This window comes from Pongo pygmaeus, chromosome 3 (assembly GCF_028885625.2).
Source record: "Pongo pygmaeus isolate AG05252 chromosome 3, NHGRI_mPonPyg2-v2.0_pri, whole genome shotgun sequence".
Taxonomy (NCBI): Eukaryota; Metazoa; Chordata; class Mammalia; order Primates; family Hominidae; genus Pongo; species Pongo pygmaeus.
Genome location: NC_072376.2, coordinates 35,556,695 through 35,571,376, shown reverse-complemented (window position 1 = coordinate 35,571,376; position 14,682 = coordinate 35,556,695). Strand labels below are relative to the sequence as shown.

Sequence of the window (14,682 nt, the reverse complement as noted above, 5' to 3'; positions counted from 1 at the left end):
TATTTTCATATTGTGTCTACAGAGCCATTTTTGACTCAGTATTATAAAGCTAAAGACAAAAAGCTACACAAATACTGACATCTAGTTAGTAAATCTGTTTCAGAGATATGACTAGCAGTTTTGAAATTACTTTATGTGCATATTAGCATTGGAAAAATATGTTTACTTTTGTAAATTATAGATGTGAGTAGCAAACACTTGTACAAAATGTCCTTTGCAAAGAAAATTTCTTCCTTTAAAAGTCTAAATAGAAAAATACATTTGTGGAATTTGGCTATTCAGCTTTTTTCAAGTCGGAATTAATTTCTGAATATTGTTTTTTCTACCCAAAAGAATGTATATCTCTCTAATAAGTCCTTCACTTAAATATAAATCATAAATATTTTCTCATAATATTTTCTAATAATTTTAATTTTGCTTATAAATATCATAAATATTTTCACTCATAAATATTTTCTCCTTTGCTTTTTAAGCTATTTCCGTGAAAGAAGAAATGTTGCTACCTCAACTGAAAAATCTGTGGCATGGCAAAGTGAGTCTATGTGTTTAATGTCTCCTTAAATTAGAGCTCATTTGATAGTCTTAACTGTGTTAAAATCATGATTGCGAAGGCAGCCCACATGTGGTATAGGGAACAATGGAAATAACTGTCTGCCAGTGTTCATAGTACTTCAGACACTTTTAAAGTGGACTGAATAAAAGGCAATAACATACACTCTGACTCCTGGAAATTTGTACATGCTAATGTAAAAAGTTTTCTTTTTATACAAGCTTCATTTATCATTAGCCACAGTTGCAGGCATTCAACTAAATTAAATGGTTTCTGGCAGTCTGAGCTACAGAACAAAGATATATGTACAGAAAGTGATTTTGCCATGGTAACTGGAAAGGGCTGTCATTGTTGCTCTGGCAAATTGAACAGTGACAGAGGCTCTTCTTTCATTTTGAAAATTCTGATTATACAAGTTTGGGAACATTCTTTTTGACAATAAGATGTCAAACACTTGGGTACTGAATCTTTAAGAAAAATTTTTGCCAGAGTAGAAATGCAAATATTGAGAATTCTTTTTTTTGTAGATTAGTATATTTCAAGGATGGTGGAACTTCTCTTGAAATAATTTATTTACAGATGTGTTAGTAGCTATGGCATTAGAGGAATTATATTAAATGCCTTCTGGGATTTTAAGTGATATCTAGCTATTATGTTAGTGACCTTTTTATAACTATTTATTGTAAGTTATAGAATTAAGCTTAATTTTCTGCCATTTAGAATATTTCCTTATTTAGGAATTAGCATTATAAATGGCACCATGACAATTTCTTTTGTATGTGGGCAATGTATTTGGTTATATTAATGTGGATCCTAGAGGTTGGGAAGGACATATGTGACAGGTTGCTATTTAAGGAGCAGTGAGTTATGTTTGTGAAGCAAGTGGTGGATACCATGAGTGTTATATCAAGAAGACGATGGGGAGAATTGATTTGGGGATAAGAATTAGCGTAATTTAGACTCTTACAGAATAAAGCTTACGTTGTGATAATGCCATAAAAACTCATGCTTTTAATCTTTTTTTAAAAACAGTATTTCACATTATTCACATCTTTCTATTCCCATCCTGTAATTCCCCTAAAAGATTCAAATGAGGAGAATTCATCTTCCATCTTTCCTTATGGAGAGACCTTTCTCTTCCAGAGACTAGAAAATTCCAAGGTTAGTCCCATACATTTTAATTATTTTCCATAATCAATTATTTGCTTTTCTGCCTATTTGTACCTCTTCATTTTTCTCCAAGCTATTTGAAGAATGGCATTATATTGAAGATTGAAATTTCCAGTCAGAAAAATTTTTGTTCAGTAAAATTATGGTAAAATCTGTATCTTTCAATATACATTATAGAAACACACGTTTATTTTGACTTCAGGAATCCAGGATAGTGAGTTTTAAAAATTTGCCACAAGGTTGGGTTAATTAAACAAAAGACAAACTATAAAACTTGAACACTCTCTAGATTTTTGCTTTGCCTTGTAGCCAAGTGCAGACTTCTGAAGTGCATAGACTTCCAAGTATGTATATATTTCAGTTATTTAGTTTATCACTCATTCTTTTCTATTACTTGTGCTCTTATGCTACTTTATTTCTTGGTCTTGATAAAAGAGAATTTGGAAGACAAAAATGAATCAAGGAGTAGAAGTACATAAATTTTATTTTTGGTTACCATCTTCTTTTATTCTTACTTGAATTGATGAGTTAACGATTTGAATAAAATAGTGAAAAAAAATCAAAAGTCTGTTTAATGTAGACTATCTTTTTTTCCTGAAAATTGATCTAAGTAATTAGACTTATTTAATAAAACTAAACTCAGATATTATGGATTTTTGTAGAATATTGCTACACATACAAACAAATCCCTAAACCAAAAAGCAAAACAGTATGTGTTTTTTGTTTGTTTGCTTTTTTAATAGAAGCGATCTATAAAGAATGAATTTTTGACCCAGGAAGAAGCACTGAAAGGGGAAGCAACTACTGCAACAAACTCTTTTATCATCAAATCAAGGTATGAGATCATGACTTATGATGATAAACTATTTAGAATAAACTGTCATACAATGTTGACTTCTCATAGTATAATATTATGTGTCAGAGAAAATAGTTTATGTTGATAAGTTCAAATTTTTCCTCTCTAAATGTAAACATAGCAGCACCCATTTTATTACTTGAATTATGCTCTGTAGATCAAGTAAATAGTTGCATTCTGTGGCAGGTTATTTTTGTCTTTTTCTAGTGGAAACCACACCCCTTCCCCACAGTAGCAAATACAGGTGACCGTGATTGCACATTAAAGATGAGAGGTTATGTTAATAAAAAGGAGAAAAGAGCAGTGCAGAACATCACTATGCAAGTTGCAGACTTTTACAAGTGTAATAGATTCTTTTTATTGGAGTTTCAGCACTGGCAAGAAGCATGGCAATTATCCAGTTATTTGGATCACATACGGAGTTAGAATTTGTATGCACCAACCTCAATTTTGTTTTTCTCTCAGCTTTATTGGAACTTGGCATTCTGGCACATTACCTGATACTTCATTTTCTTTTTCTTAATTTTTAATTTTTGAGATTACATAGTAGATGTATATATTTCTGGGGTACATAACATATTTTGATACAAGCATAATAATCACATCATGGAAAATGGAGTATTCATCCCCCAAAGCATTCCTCTTTTGTATTGCCAACAGTTTAATTATACTCTTTTAGTGGAATATTCATTTTATTTTTGTCTTTCATTTTCTAAGGCTAACATTGTTATAGGTTTCCCTCAGTTAAAGCTAAACAATTAAACATCTTTAGTAAACATTTGACATAATCAAATATAATGCAAAATATGAAAGGGCCAGGCTAAATTATTCTTTGAGGCACTAATGGTTTTTAGAATGCTATATCTAGAAAGATGTAATTTGAGCCCAGGCATATCTGTTTCATTGATTAGCAAAAAATGTCCTTTGGCATTAATGAATGAGTTGATCTATTATGTCATTCCTTGAATCTGTAGAAATATGCTTAGCTATTATGAATGCATTCCAATAAATATGTGCATTACCTAGCTTTTACTTCCTGAATGTACACTGACCCTTTCTTGTTTTCTAGCTAGCAGTGTGCTGCAGTATTTTTCCTCATCAGCATTGCAAAATAATACTGATGCTCTCAGCAGTCAGGCATACTCTCTGTTTTATTGCATTATGGTGAAACATGGGGTCCTTGGAGTTGATTAGAGGATAGTAGAGAGGGGTAAACAAATTGGAAATAAGATCTCCATATAGATGAGTTAATGGTCCGTGATGTTGCCCAGAGAGATTGGGCTGGCCACTTAATTGTGCTATTAAAGATGTTTAAATTGTGATGTGAAGAATATACCCAGTCTCCATCCTTAGCACCTGCCCCTAACCTTCCAAAATAAAAGGGATAAGATTAAATTATACCTAAGAAAAAACTTGTAGTAGTATTGAAATGTCATAGGTTAATGAAATAATTTTACTTAGCTTTTCTGGAAGAGTTCAAAAAATTTTCAGTAGGGTTAATGGAAACTCTAGGATTTTCCTGGCCTTATGTTTCTGTTATTAGTTATTTATAAATTTTCAAAATGTCACTGATGTCTTAAATCACATATAGCACTTTGAAATGTTTACATCATTTTTCCATTTAGCATATACGATAACAGAAAGAAAATAAGCGAGGACAAAGTGGAAGATATTTGGATACCTCGAGAGGACAAAAACAATTTTTTGATAGACACTGCTTCTGAATCAGAATACTCAACAGTAGAAGAATGCTTTCAGAGTTTAAGAAGAAAAAATTCAAAGGCATCTAAATCTAGGACTCAAAAAGCCTTGATTTTGGACTCCGTTAATAGGCACAGTTATCCGTTAAGCTCAACAAGTGGAAATGCTGATTCATCAGCCGTTTCTTCGCAGGCAATATCTCCCTATGCTTGCTTTTATGGAGCATCTGCAAAGAAGGTTAAATCAGGATGGCTGGATAAACTCTCTCCTCAAGGGTATGTACGTATTCATTTATTTCATAAGTGGCATATTTTTAAAATTTCAAGTTTATTCATTTCTAAACCTCCTGGGTTGCTGTTCCCCCACTCCACCTCCACAGACACACATACACAGACATGCCATTTTTAGGGACTTTGAGCACACTTTTGCCAGTGCTATTTTTTAGACATAAGGAGAGAGATGTGCAATGCAATGCTGCATTAAGGTCCAGAGTCGCAAATTAAAATAGAAAGTTATGACCTCACATATAATTTCTTAATGTTACCTTCTAAGTTCGCATCAAAATGTGCTAATCTGTGTCCTAGTATGTAACAGAAAAACAAGACAGACTGAGTTAGTATTACTCAGCCCACACTGTTTGGCTTTTGCTCATAACAGTGTTCTGTTTGAGAATACAAGGCTTATTGTAGTTAGGGAAAAGTACATCTTTGTTAGGTTTAGGTCTTCACTATTATTGATATATTGTTTTGATTTTTGTATGTTACACAGAAGGTCAGAGTCCTGTGAATATTATACTTTTCAATGGATTTATCAACAAATGTTTACAAAGAAACTTTTGTCCCTTAAGCATTTTACAGTACTGAGAAATCTTTGGGGAAGGATTATATTTAATTAGAATTGTTTACTGGCATCCTAATTTTTAGATGTCTTTTTGAAATATTTACTTGAAATGTTTTTCATGAATTATTAAATTATTTTGAGATTAAAGCTTTCATGTATCAGTAGCTAATGTTGTGAGTCCCCTACAGTGTGCTGGTTTTCTCTCCTATTCTCCTGAAATGTGTGTCATTTCTAGAAAGGATTGGTTTGATCTAAAATAATTGTAATTGAAAAAAAAAATCTACCAGAAGCAGCATCAGATGACTAATAGAAGCAGGAATTAACATTTCAAAAGATAGCAAAACACCCCGAAATTGTATGGTTAGTAATTATATGTTAATACCTTATATATTTTCATCCTTTTAGGAAATTTGATTTTGAATAAACCAAAGCAGATTACTTCTTACTATCAGCTATGTGTGTCACTTCTTTCTGGTTACATTATGATGACAAAACCCTCTGCTCATTCTTTTTAGTCCTAAGTATTATTGGTGAGTGCATATTCAGATGTTGAACATGTGGATCAGTGCTCAGGTCTAAACACTAGTGGAATGAATCAGTGAACTTGAGTATTCTTGAATCTTTCATTTCTATAAAATCTAAGTATTTAGGGAGGTCCAAGTGCTCTCTTAAAGTATCACTGGAAGAAAAAACAGACTTTGAGTACAAAGCCCCCAGCGGCTGTGGTTTCCTGTGCGTCCTGGGTGAGATCTTGCCCTTTACAGGGTTGGTCTGTTTATGCTCCAGGCACATTGAGAAAGTTTCACTATTGTTGGCCACCTCTGGGACAGTTAGGATATATTCTGTCTCTCTTTTTCAGAAGTTTGACTTTCCATTCTTTCTATTCTGAACCTGCTTAAGGTTAGATGCTGTAAGTTTTCTGGATTTCTATTTTTCCATTTTAGGGGAAATAATTGCATTTTCTGTCCTAAAACTCCCCCCTACCCCACCCCCAACCAAAACACCAGGATGAATGGATATAAGAAAATAAACCAACGAGCTTGGTATATCACCAAGAAATTTTAAAACGCTTCTACGTGATTATATTGCTATGACTTGAAAGAAATATGTGTAGCTGGCCAAAAGGCATGCATTCATTAAATCAGAAGTAGAATGGAGAATTTTTCCTTTCCTAATCAGGCTCTGTAGGCTATTGTGAGGGTTTAAGATGTTCATTAAAGTAGACAAAGTGATGCCTACCCCTTCCTTAAGCAGTGGTTGCTGAGCTTCATTTAACTCATGGCTGCGTGTCTCTTTGATGCAGATAGCACTGATTGAGATGGGATTCCAAACTCCATATAGCAGGTGTCAACAAACTTTTTCCGTAAAGGGTCAAGTAGTAAATATTTTAAGCTTTATAGTCAAATGGTCTCTGTTGCAACTATTTAACTCTACAGTTATAGCATAAAAGCAGACGTAGCCAATATGTAAGCCAATGAATGAGGCTGTGGTCCAATAAAATACAGAAGTAATAAAAAGCAGAGGTCCTCCTTAGGGGCCTCTGCATTTGTACTTCTTTCTGCCTGAAATGCTCTTCCCCCAAGAGTAACACGGCTTGAACCTCTCTCAAGTTCGTGCTATAATGTCTCCTTTGCGTTTAAGCCCTGGCCACCAAATTTACTCCTACAACTGTTGCTCTCCCTGCCACCCTATCACTCCCTTAATTACTTTCTTCTATGGGGCTTACAGGCCAGATGATTTATTTATTTCATACAAGCTCCGTGGGGACAGGCATCAGCATTGCTTTTCTTGTGCTGTGATAGCCTTAGCAGAACATTGTCTAGCACATGGTAGATGCTTAGTATTTGTTGTGGAATGAATCTGTGAAAAACCTAGCATTAGACATATTTTTCTTTTAATTTTTCTAAAACAGCAATTAATAAGAACATTGTAATACAAACTGCTGAACCCAACAACATATTTGTGGATGAAAATTTCCAGGAACCATTGATAATACTGATATACATTAACAGGGTAGTGAACTCTTGGGGTGTTTTTTTTTAAATACTTGTTTCCCCCTTAAAGACATGCACATAAATTATCAAAATGCAATTGTCAAAATAAAATTTAAAAACTAACAGACACATTCTAGTTTATACTTTTGCAAATAGTGTTTGAAACTGTCTTTTGTTTAATGAATGACATTAAACAAAATAATCACATTCACAATCTGAACTTATTTCACGTGGTTGTCTATTTACTTTTGAAATGGAAATGACAATTCTGAATCAATGCCTAATATGTGAACATTGTCCCATATTTGGTTAAGAATATAATTGTATAACACCATACAACAAAAGAAATACTGAAACATTTCCAGTTTAAAATATGAAAAGTTGTTTAAATATTTGATTGACCTACATATAACATCCCTAAAACTAGTGGTTTAAAAACTGTATGAAAGAAACAATAAAATGTTGAATTTGGGGGGCCGTATTTCAAACAGGTCAAAGCAGATGAAAAGCTTAATAAGTGATACTTGCTTTTAAAAACCTCTCACTGGGTTTTGAGGATTAAAATAAATCATCTTCTTCACTTTTTCTCAGCTGTAAATAATAAACTTAAGCTTTTCAGCAGATTTATATAGATGCAAATATGAAAGACTGGATATAATTTATTCCAGCATTTCCCAAATATGCATCTCAGAAAAGAAATGTTTGAAGCTGTTGTAAAGAAAAGAGAACATGGTTGGATGTGCTGTGCCTCTTCTAGAAGATGCATAAATTAACATCTCCAAGAATATCTGCAATAAGGAAACCCTTTTGAATTTTTACATTACTATTTTCTAAAGATGTTTATGTGTTCAGCATAATACACAGAGCATCTTTATAAAAACTGCAGTGTATATTAAAGAATTTCTATTTTACTTGAAATGTTTTAGGACTTTATTTCTTACTTGGGAAATTCCTTTTTTTAAATTTAACTTTTTTTTTGGCCATGAGAAGGACTGATGTGGCAGTGTGAGCCTGAGACAGCTAAAGTTGATCATGTGAGGTTAAGTCAGCACTTGGAGGTGGAGGAGGACACAGATGAGCAAGATGTGTTACTTGTCTTTTTGTAGCTTCCATTTAGGGCAGAAAAGAAATATATATGTGAATAGCGATAAAACCCAAAGACGAAAGTAGAATAATTGGTGCAAAAAGGTCTACAGAGTACAGAGTCCTGAGGTTACCAAGGCTTGAGAAAGCATTTCTTCAAAGACCTTCCCGGAAGGAGAGGGTAGCAGTTGAATTGCCCTTTGGAAAATGGATAAGATTTTAACTGGCATTTTTAGGTAAAATGCTTTTCTGTCTAGAGGGAAAGGCACTGATAGAGGTGATATCTAGATGTACTTGAGGGTTGAGATAGTGAGCAGGTAGAGGTTGGAGTTATTTTATTGAAGATGGACAGTTGGGTTCTAGGACCAGGAGAGAGAAACTGCCAGTGAAAAGCATGTTCAGAGAACAGGTAACTAGGGAAAGTGAAAAAGCCAATGATCAAATACCAAGAAAAGGTCAGAGCTCAGACAACGACTGGGAGTCAGAGCTCCCAGAAGCCAATAGCCCAAGACCTGGGAGGAGTTCAGAGCTTATGCTGTTTGTGCCTTTGTCAGTGACTGGTTTCCATGTCATCATCTAGTTTCCAAGGCTCCTTTACTGGAACAATTCCCCACCTGGCTAAGCAAGTGTTTGAGTGCCTTGGGTCTCTTAGTATGCTTTCTTGGGGCTGTGGTGAAAGGCAGGTGTTGCAGAAAGTTGGCAAGTCCACGTTCGACTAGGGTGTTATATGTCAGTCACCTTGTTGATCTTAAAAGTGAATCCGAAATCCCTGATAAAAAGTATGTTTTCTTTTTTAATCTGCAAATTAGCTGGGCATTTCTTAAACCACTAGCTACTTGTAAACATTGTGCCAAGGAAATAAAAAGTTTTAATATTTTTGTAGTTTGAGGAGGAGAAAAGTTTCAGTCTCCATAAAATTACCTGGTTAATTCCTCTCAGCCATCCTAGCTGCAGAGGAATGAATAGGGTGTAGAATCAGACAGACATCATTCATTTGCTGTGTGACTCAATTTCTTAGAACCTCCATTTTCATATAAATGTGTGAGGTCAAGACTACCTCTGTGAAATCATTTGGAAAAGTAGGTAACTTTGGGCCTCACTCTTAATTGATGCTCAATAAACCTCGATTTTCTTTTTTTTTCCAGGACACCATTTTATTGCAGAGGACCTTAAATAATGTTACTGTGAGTCCTAGTCAGTTCATACTTTGATAAATACAAGGCAAAGAAGTCATGTGTTCACATTGAACTTTCAGAATTCAATTTTTTTGATTGTTATAAAAGCCCAGAGTTTAAGTATCAGGAAGTAGTACATAGCTTATTAAAAAAAGTGACATTTCTTCCCTCCAACCTCTTCATAAGAGGCAGCCACTTTCAACTCTTTTATAGTTATTTTTAGCATTTGTTTTGTATGTCTTATTGCTTTTATACTGATTTTTTTTTTAACTTTTCAGTGTTAGGGATTAGCTATTGATGTACGACCATGGAAGATCATATTTATTCATTTTAACCACTGTTCCCTCCTTCCCTTCTAGACACAATTCCTATTATCCTTTTAAAATAGTTACATAAAATATTTAGATATCTGTAATTTTGTTTTATAGTATAACTGTAAAGGCTACTCATTTTTGAGCAATATAGCTTAGTATGATTAATTTTTTTCATTGACAATGTTTAGTTTTTGTTGAAATAATAATTGTTGATTTTTTTGTTTGCTTAATTTTTTTTTTTTTTTTTTGAGATGGAGTCTCGCTCTGTTGCCCAGGCTGGAGTGCAGTGGCTCAATCTTGTCTCACTGCAGACTTCACCTCCCGGGTTCAAGCAGTTCTCTGCCACAGCCTCCTGAGTAGTTGGGATTACAGGCGCCCACCACCACGCCTGGCTAATTTTTGTATTTTTAGTAGAGACGGGGTTTCACCATCTTGGCCAGGCTGGTCTTGAACTCCTGAACTCCTGATCTACCCTCCTCGGCCTCCCACAGTGCTGGGATTACAGGCATGAACCACTGTGCCCAGCCTGTTTGCTTAATTTTCAGTATGTGTATTCATTGATCTGAAAATTCTTCCTCAACATATGAATCTCTGAAGTAACCAAAATAAATATACCTATCAATTTCATCATCCTAAAGCCCTCTAAGAAAACTTTAGTTTGGGCTGGTTGTTCCCCAGGCCAAGTGCACACTAACATCTTGGGATTCCCTTGTATCATCTTTGGGATTCTCTATGCTTCTCTCTAGTGTTTTTGTCATTCCATTTTTTCTTTAGATAAAGCACGACTCTTTGAAGCTTCCTGAGAAAAGGTGGATAGGGAGTCAATGTTTTCAGATCTTCCATGTTTGAAGATGTCTTTTTTTTCCCCCTAAACATTGTTATTGTTGATTTATGATGTTTTAGAAATCTTAACTGGAAATAATCCTTCTCCAGATCAGTAATTTGTATTCTAGATCCCTAGTAATCTAGAGGTAATATTGAGAAATCTCATTTTTGATACTTTATACATAGCCTATTTTTCAGTTCTTGGAGATTTTCCTGTTTTATTCTTCAATTACTTTTCTTCTTTCTAGAATTCCTGATAGTTTGGTGTTGGACTTCTTGCCCTGAAACACTGATAAAAATCTAGCTTTTCCATTTTCCCTTTCTGCTCATTAGGAAGTTTCGTCAGTTGTGTTTCCTAACCCAGTTTTTTGTTGTTATTGTTGTTATACTGTAGTTAACATACAAAACATTTTCTTTTGACTATTTTTTTATGGCATAGTGTTACTTTTTCACAAATCCTTTTACTTCTCTGAAGATATTAATACTTTTTTTTTTGAAGCTTTCCTGTAGAGTCTATTTCTTTTAACTTTTTGGAGGGGTGGTTTTGTCCCTATCTTTTACCTTAGTGGTATTTTTCTCAAATGTTATGTTAATCTTGAGCTGTCGCTTTAGAGTAAAGTACTGCAAAACTGATTGGAAGCACTGTAGGCTCTGATGGGCCTTGCTGTTTGTTTCTTGTAAGGCGATCATGGTAGGTTTTTTGGTAATGTATTTCTATACAGAAGCCTCATGCTAGTATCTTTTAAATTAATCTTCTTCCTGAGCGTTATAGGCCTGGTAACCAGTTTTTTTTTTTTTCTGAGACGGAGTGTTGCTCTGTCACCCAGGATGGAGTGCAGTGGCACGATCTTGGTTCTCTGCAACCTCCACCTCCCAGGTTCAAGCAATTCTCCTGCCTCAGCCTCCTGAGTAGCTGGGATTACAGGCATACACCTTCATGCCTGGCTAATTTTTGTATTTTTAGTAGAGATGGGGTTTCTCCATGTTGCTCAGGCTGGTCTTGATTCTCCTGACCTCAGGTGATCCACCCACCTCGGTCTCCCAGAATGCTGGATTACAGCGTGAGCCACTACGCCAGGCCTGGTAACCAGTTTTTGGGTGGCTCATGTGGGAAAGTGGACTTTGAGTATTGACAGTTATGATGTAGACTTTTATTTGATTCCTCTGCTTTAATATAGCCATGCCTGAGTCTCCCAGCCCCAAAACCTCCTGTTTTATTCTCTCCATTGAATAAAACTAGACTATTATATTGAGTGAAGGTGGAGAGACAGTTTTCCAACAGTGAGAAGTAGGGGAGAAGGATTCTGTGATGTTGGAGTGCAAGTCTACATCTTAAACTGCCTTTCAATATATCCATTATCAGCACCTCACCCTCACTTTCATAGTCACTTCCAGAGTTACTTGGTATGTCTATTTCCTGAGATTTTCAGAGGTAATGCAAGAGTAAATGTGTTTTTCTCTTAATTTAATCTAATGCTGGATTAGTGATCAGTTCATATCTCTCCTTCTGTTTCCAGATTTCTAGATACTGTTACTGTCCTCAACTTCTCTGGTCAGTGTTGATTTGCAGGCATTTATTTATTTTTATTTCTTTCTTAACCCTTTGATGTCTTTTAGTGAGGATTGGGGAGGAGTAGAAGTAAATGCAAGCTTTTAACTGAGATTTTTAACTGGAAGCTGGTTCATGTTGTATTTTATATAATATGACTCCATAAAATAAGTGTGAATCTTTTAACATAGCTTTTTATACACCACTTTATGAAAGCACTAAGCTCTTTGTAGATATTTTTAAAATTGGTAGTTGCACACTGAAATTCAGGCTTTATCATTGACTTCCAAGAATCTTTTTAGCCCCTAGAATTTTATGTTGAGTACCTTTTTTTTTCTTCTCATTTTAGGATGTAGATATAGCAGAGATGGAAGCTGAGATTGAAGATACTTTTTTTGTTTTATTTTCGTTTTCTGGCCCCAGCTCATTTGGTTCATATAATCTTGGAAATTGTTATTTTGGTTTGCTCAAAAGTGAGAAAATGCTCTTTAGAATAGAGAAGTGCTGGCATTTTATAGAAATATTTTAGTAATTCCTTGCATCTTTCTCTCTCTAAAATATTTTGTTACTGTATCATTTAAAAGTCTTCTACTTCTTAAAAGAATAATTGGATAAATAATTAGCTGAATAAAAATGAGTAATTAGATAAATAAAAATATATACGTATGGAGATTGTAGTCCTAGAAAATATTGGGTCTCGTTAGGGTTAGAGGAGGGAATAACATAAAGTATGCTGTGATTCTTTAGGGCTGTGTAAACAAGGCAGGTGAATCTGGCACAGCATGGTGATACTTTTTCCTTTGAGATTGTTTAGAATATTTGAGAAGTATGTTTTTCATTGCCTTAAATGGCAGGATTAATAAAAGCCATAAATTTGACTTAATGTCTTTGATGTTCTTTCCAATTGTGTGATTTTTAAAGACAATTTGGTAGCCTCTCACACCTTAGATTGGTATCATTGGTTAGTTAGCATGCTTGTTAGATATTAGGATTTGTTTTTTAAGCTTAAAGATGTAATCTTGAAAAAAAAAAAACTCTGCTGGCACTTAGGAATGAAATTAAACAAGAGTGCCTCTGTGTGAGTACTTCATAAATAGAGATTTAATTGTGTGTGTATACAGTGTTGTTAAAAAATAATTTTTAAGAAACACATTTTGAGACAACAAAAACTGATACCAGATGGTGAAGCTGTTTTTATGAAAGCAGTTGAAACTTTACATCACCTGCCCTACGAGAGCCCAAGGGAAGAGTTTATAGAAATCTGTTCAATAATACTGCACAAGTCTTATAAATTATTCGAAAAAAGCTTCTTAAATAAATGTTTCCCTTCAGAACCCTAAAAACAAAATGAGATAAAACTCAGGCTAATGTGTTTCATGTCTGCTTTACCTTTTTTCCTGAAGGAATTCTGAAGTACTTTGCAAGATTGAACTCACATATAAAATGTAGAGGTCAAATGTTATTACTACCTACAGGGATGTCCTGGGTACTTTGCTATAAAATGTACTAATGTCTGCTTTGTATAGCAGTTAAGAGCAGTCTTTGGGAAGACACTCCCAGATATGTTCTATATTAGCTGTATGACTTGGACAAATTATTTAAGCAACCACTGCCTCTGTGCCTTCATCTCTAAGATGGATATAATAATGTTACCTGTCTCACATGGTTGTCTGGAGGATTAAATGAGTTAATATTTGTGTGTGGCTCCACACAGTTCTTGGAACAAAGGACTATGTGTTTGCTATTTTTATTACCAAATGTAGTACCAAATAACTTCTTTATTGACTTCAACTTTAAATCTATTTTCTGTGCAATAATGCATCATTATTTCAGATCTAATTTGTATTGTGTGGTAGCCGGAACATAGGCTAAGATGGCATTGTCTTGTATACATTATCTTTTCCTGTTTTTTAAAATTTGTGAAGCAAATTAAGTTAGTAATTGAAATTTAAAGATACAACTTCAGAGAAAACTTTCAAAGTACTTTAGCAAATTCTTAGAGTGTATGTATTAAGTACATGTAATTACAATGAAATTAGTTGCTGGATAGTGAATATGTGTTTAAAAACACATGTGAGGAGTATTGAACTTTTGCACAGAAAAGAAAATTCTTAAACATTTAGTAATCATTGATATTTATTAATTTAATTTTACATGGGCAGTTAGAAGCACAGGACTTATCAAGCTTTTCCTTTTATTGTTTAGTTGAAATTTTGATTAATTTGTAAGGTTTACCAATATGAATTAATCTAACTTTCCATGTGCTAGAAAAGGGGAGGCCGGGCATGGTGGCTTACACTTGTAATCCCAGCACTTTGGGAGGCCGAGACAGGCGGATCACCTGAGGTTGGGAGTTCGAGACCAGCCTGACCAACACGGAGAAACCCCGTCTCTACTAAAAATACAAAATTAGCCAGGCATGTTGGTGCATGCCTGTAATCCCAGCTACTCAGGAGGCTGAGGCAGGAGAATGGCTTGAACCTAGGAGGTGGAGGTTGTGGTGAGCCGAGATCGCACCATTGCACTCCAGCCTGGGCAACAAGAACAAAACTGTGTCTCAAAAAAAAAAAAAAAAATTAAAAATTAGAAAAGGGAATAGTGCTGAGAAAAGATCTAAGTGTAAAG

The 14,682-nt window shown here is 34.6% G+C and overlaps 1 protein-coding gene across 9 annotated transcripts in view; it reads left to right on the top strand.

Annotated features, from left to right (window-relative positions):
• Positions 1–14,682, top strand: part of ARAP2 (ArfGAP with RhoGAP domain, ankyrin repeat and PH domain 2) — a 247,505-nt gene that overhangs the window by 29,929 nt on the left and 202,894 nt on the right. For 8 of the 9 annotated variants that reach the window (XR_010126032.1, XM_054484483.2, XM_054484485.2 and 5 more), the window contains exons 3-6: positions 474–532; positions 1,635–1,711; positions 2,464–2,555; positions 4,202–4,552. Coding sequence is in view for 8 of the 9 variants with exons in the window: in XM_054484483.2 (XP_054340458.1) it covers positions 474–532; positions 1,635–1,711; positions 2,464–2,555; positions 4,202–4,552 (579 nt within the window). In the remaining variant the exon portion in view is untranslated. Of the gene's footprint in view, positions 1–473; positions 533–1,634; positions 1,712–2,463; positions 2,556–4,201; positions 4,557–14,682 lie in introns of those variants that run through there. The other variant, XM_054484489.2, reaches the window with a different exon arrangement.